The 5663-nt window shown below is 39.7% G+C and overlaps 1 protein-coding gene across 1 annotated transcript; it reads right to left on the bottom strand.

The window, feature by feature from the left end:
• Nucleotides 1–2050: 2050 nt before the first annotated feature.
• On the bottom strand, nt 2051–2905 carry LOC138907545 (uncharacterized). The gene has a single exon (XM_070198144.1). It carries the CDS (start codon nt 2903–2905, stop codon nt 2051–2053), a length of 855 nt encoding a protein of 284 aa, XP_070054245.1.
• Nucleotides 2906–5663: the final 2758 nt, after the last annotated feature.

The raw sequence follows: 5663 nt of genomic DNA, 5'->3' as shown, positions 1-5663 counted from the left end.
ACTTATGCATTTCATAGACTGTCCATAGTGTCTATTCATATCATACAACTACACCTCTTATACACAATGCACCTATGCGTTTCATAGACCGTCCACAGGATTTCATATCACAATGTACCTATGTGTTTCATAGACCGTCCACAGGATTTCATAACATAATATACCTATGCGTTCATAGACCGTCCATAGGATTTCATAACACAATGTACCTATGCATTTCATAGACCGTCCACAAGATTTCATAACACAATGTAGCTATGCATTTCATAGACCGTCCACAGGATTTCATAACATAATGTACCTATGCGTTTCATAGACCGTCCACATGATTTCATAACACAATGTACCTATGCGTTTCATAGACCATCCATAGGATTTCATAACACAATATACCTATGCGTTTCATAGACCGTCCATAGGATTTCATAACACAATGTACCTATGCGTTTCATAGACCATCCACAGGATTTCATAACACAATATACCTATGCGTTTCATAGACCGTCCACAGGATTTCATAACACAATGTACCTATGCGTTTCATAGACCGTCCACAGGATTTCATAACACAATGTACCTATGCGTTTCATAGACTGTCCACAGGATTTCATAACACAGTATACCTATGCGTTTCATAGACCGTCCACATGGTTTCACAAGTAAGCCTAGTCCGGCATCATGAAACATTATTTTCTTTGCAAATTTTACCGGGCTTTACACTTAAGTTCTTAGAAATTTTCTGGGGTGTTACATTCTCCCCGCTTAAGATCATTCGTCCTCGAATAAGGGTTCAAAACCTATTATTAACATCTTATGCAACTCAGTTTGTTTCATACCACATTCGAGCAGCCCCAAATTTGACTAACTCTCAAAATTTCCAAAATTTTGCCAGAGTTTGCTTTGTAATTAGGCCTATCCACCTGTCAGAGAGCCCCAGAAATACATCCTAACAACATATATGTATGCCAATGACGTAACATAATACAAAACAACACTAATTGTGGCCTCGCAAATGGTATATGGTAATACCAGAAGGGAACACCCTTTACGCCAATTGTACAAATGATACATAACTCATAGAAAGCAGCTTTTAGAATTTCCATAGTTCACAACTTTGTAAATACATAGCTATTCGAACAAGTAAGGATACTTTTCTTCATTTCTTCCTCGGCCTCCCAAGTAACCTCTTCAACCTGTTGGTTTCGCCATAGCACTTGACGGAGGCAATCTTAACTTCTGGACTTATCTAACAAGGATAGCAAATAGTTGCTCCTCATAATCCAATTATTCATTAACTCCACCTTCATACACATAGACACACACCGGTATACAGAGGACAATAATAGGGAAAAATCATACTCATAGTTTGGGCTATTTCCTTCAAGATTTCATAAGGCCTGATGTGACTACATATACTTTACCTTCCTTAACAATTCACATAATATATTCATAGAAAAATCTTTTAGAATAACCCGTTCACTTTCTTCCATTCTAAATCTATATGCCGAATACCCAAAGTAAACCTTTGGCAACCTCCAACAATTTCTTTAAGATGTGCTAGCTTGAATATTACAATAAAACTTCCTATCCAATATATATGATCACGAAATGACGCTTCTTCTTTGACATGATTGAACCTTCAACCCCCACTGATTTCTATAAATATGAACAACGAGGTTCGAGATTTACTAAAATTATTCAAAAATCTATCAAGGTACTGAGCATGGTATTTCAGGAGGTTATATCCTAAGAAACATGAAGGTTACTACCAATGGTGCTGACATGGTTAATCATTGTGATGACATCATTGACTCGACACATGAGGCATAGAGTTGCCTAGTAGGCATCGATAAAAAGGATCTCTGCCACAAGCCTACGAGGATGAAAAAGAAGTTGAGAACTTGTGATATTATTATCATTCTGACAGCTTAACCCTTCACAATAGTTGATCCTATATGAGAGGACTAGAGATATGACGAATCTGTCTTTCAATTCAACATGCTCATGATATGTGTTAGAATCTAAAATATTCACGAGTGAAACCACATAGCTAGGATATCCTAATATTGGGGTTGAGGGACTTACTTGTTGTCCCTTGACTGTTGGGGCAGTGCCTTAGCTGGTGGCCCTTGACTTCGCTCCCGAAACATTCATCCGTGCCACGTCGGCACACCCCCAAATGACGCCTCCCACACTTAGGACATGGGGGCCTTTGCTGCAGTTGAGAATCCCCATTCGACTGGACCTGTTGATTAGCCCCATGGTTGCCTTGGTTACTATGGCCCCACCGCTGCTGATCAGGCCCTGATGGTAGTGGTCTAGCTGAAGGTTGAGCAATTGACTGAACGTGTCTGGATGACACTCTCCTATGTAATGGCTTTCCACTATTACCCCCACTGTATGAGCCACTAAGATTTCCCGTGGATCGGGTCTTTTTGTTATTATCTAGCTCTCTCTTTCTTTTTAACTTTCGATCCTCTGTAGCTTGAGCAAAGGCCACCATTTTTCCATAATTCATATCAGAATTCAAGGCAGCTGTAGCGGCCTCATTAATTACCAAGGGACTAAGTCCTTGCACAAATCGACGCACTCTAGCCTCCATAGTGGGCAACATGTAAATAGAATACTTAGACAGGTGCGTGAATTTCATATAGTACTCCCATACAGTCAGGCTACCTTGCCTCAGGCTCTCAAACTCAACGGCATGGGCCGCCTTAGTTTCAGCAGGCAAGAAGTGGTCAATGAAAGCATCGGTAAACTCATTCCACCTTGCCGGAGGGCTCCCTTCTTCACGGGACTCCTTCCATAGTTCAAACCAAGAATACGCCACCTCTTCCAGGTGGTAGGAGGCCAATTCCACTGCCTCCGTTTTGGTAGCATGCATAACTCTGAGAGTCTTGTACATCTCATCAATTAAAATCCTGGGGATCTTCCTCTGGGTTAGTACCCGTGAACACTGGAGGAGCCAACTAGAGAAACCCGTTCACCCTGGAACTAGTAGAATCCCCTGGCTGACTGCAAGAAGTGGGTGCAACATTTGACCTCTGGGTCTGGGAAGCCACTATTTGTGCCAACATCTGTATGGATCCCCTAACATCAATATCAGAAACACCAAAATCAAAAGATGGAGCTGGAGTTGGAGGTGGAACTGGAATACCAGTTGGAGGGACTGTTACACCTTCAGTAGGTGTAGAGACAGGTGCAGTCTGATCAGTTGTAGTAGAATCAGGCAGTGTGGTAACTGGGTGCTCACCCGCATCATCAATTATATAATCAACTGCCACTACTGGGGTGACACTGGCCCTTTGGCCAGTTCTTGCATTCTTTTTAAGCGCCATATACTGAAAGTTAGAGTAAGGCACCAGTTAACAGAGGAACAATCTTACAATCAGCTTTATCGCACGATCAAGGACATGAAAGAAGGGTATTATTCCTAAATGCCCATGTAGCATCCTAATTATAGATGTGGTCGACAACACATCGATAATAAGGACTCTACTAGACACGGCTCCGAGACATCCTAGGACACTTTAAAACCTTAGGCTCTGATACCAAGTTTGTCACGCCCCAAACTTAGGGAGCGCGACCGGCGCTCAACCGAGAGAACCAGGCCGAGCAAGCCTATTAGACTTCCTTCTACCCAAACTCATCCATGAATAAAGAGGAGATGTACTCCATTAATCAATCACTGAAAAGATTTTATTCACAACTTTCTTTTCATTCCCATTAGTAGCTCCATTCATAATTTCCAAAACATTACGAGTTTATAGAATTAATGAAAAACATAATTTCCAAGTACCAACATTTCTAGTTCAATTCCCAACATCAACCATAACCCACAACCTGTCTACGGAGCCTCTAAGTACAACTGAAGAGTAATATGGAAATACTAGCAACAAAGCTCCGGCTATACCTCAACCACAAAGTGCATGAGAAACAAAAGATACATGACCCCGAAATGAAGTGGGGCTCCCTAAATCGGTTGAAAGGAGTGCACTGCTATCACTGATCAATGCCACCTGTTGTAGAACCACCTGCATCAATTAAAGATACAGCGCCCCCGGCAAAAGAGACATTAGTACTGTCGAATAGCACTAGTATGTATAGCTAGAAATCCTCTTTCAAAGTAGAATTCCCATATGATCTATACGTGGAACACATAATATAATATAATTGAAACAACCTGTACAAACAAGGACAACAAAAGGGGAACCTATTGTCTGCATTAATAATGTGTCTCATTAGACCGTCCTTAGTGTTCACATATCATGTTATACACTTATGCATTTCATAGATGTCCATAGTGTCTATTCATATCGTACAACTATACCTCTTATACACAACGCACCTATGCATTTCATAAACCGTCCACAGGATTTCATATCACAATGTACCTATGCATTTCATAGACCGTCCACAGGATTTCATAACACAATATACCTATGCGTTCATAGACCGTCCACAGGATTTCATAACACAATGTACCTATGCGTTTCATAGACCGTCCACAGGATTTCATAACACAATGTACCTATGCGTTTCATAGACCGTCCACAGGATTTCATAACACAATGTACCTATGCGTTTCATAGACCGTCCATAGGATTTCATAACATAATGTACCTATGCATTTCATAGACCGTCCACATGATTTCATAACACAATGTACCTATGCGTTTCATAGACCGTCCACAGGATTTCATAACATAATGTACCTATGCGTTTCATAGACCGTCCACAGGATTTCATAACACAATATACCTATGCGTTTCATAGACCGTCCATAGGGTTTCAAAACACATTGGAAACAAAAGTACAAATACGTACATCTCATAACCTTTCACATCACATATCACCTAATCCGTACTTTCAACCACTTACAACATTATTATTTCATTGGCTTTCTTGGCCATGCATATGATTCTTTATTCATGGCACAGTGGCCTAATTTAATATTCCACATTTTCATTTCTTCCCTTTCATAGATCATCATCATAATTATCAACAAGTAGAAAATTCTGGAAATCACAACTTTAAGTTCATTAGTAATGAAGGCTTTAAACATAATTAATTTCTTTCCAATAAATGGAGTAAAATGATTGGCAATCGAAGCACAAATTATAATCATACACAATTTCCCCTCACGAATGTGTAAGAATGCAAAGCACATTGAAATTACTTTCAAAGCATAGCATTAGCTAAAACAACCACATATGGGCATCACTGGAGTTCATAAACTTTTAGCCGATTATATTGTCGAAGTAAATTTTGGAATAGTTGAGTCAAAGTTCATTTCATAACCTTTCTCACATTATTTCATTACATCGGCACCATTGGCCACAAGTATACCTTTCACTATTGGCACGTTGGCCACACTTTATATTCCCAATTCACTGATTTCATTTCCAACCATCTTTATAGGTTATCAACAATAAGACATTCCCAATCAAGACTTTAGGTACACATATGAGCAATTAAGAGTCTTAAAAATATTGCGATTTTCTCACACAATTTGGCATACTAGCTTTTACTTGAAATACGATTCAAAGCCACAACATTCTAATACGCAATTCATACTTTGAAACTCACGGTAACATTATGGAATTCATTTCCAAGAGAGAAGGTTTAGCCAACATACCTCAATTGAGCTTTCGTTAAATTAC

Source organism: Nicotiana tomentosiformis, chromosome 3, assembly GCF_000390325.3.
Source record: "Nicotiana tomentosiformis chromosome 3, ASM39032v3, whole genome shotgun sequence".
Taxonomy (NCBI): Eukaryota; Viridiplantae; Streptophyta; class Magnoliopsida; order Solanales; family Solanaceae; genus Nicotiana; species Nicotiana tomentosiformis.
Note: the sequence above shows the minus strand (reverse complement) of the source record. Positions and strands in the feature narration are given on the sequence as shown.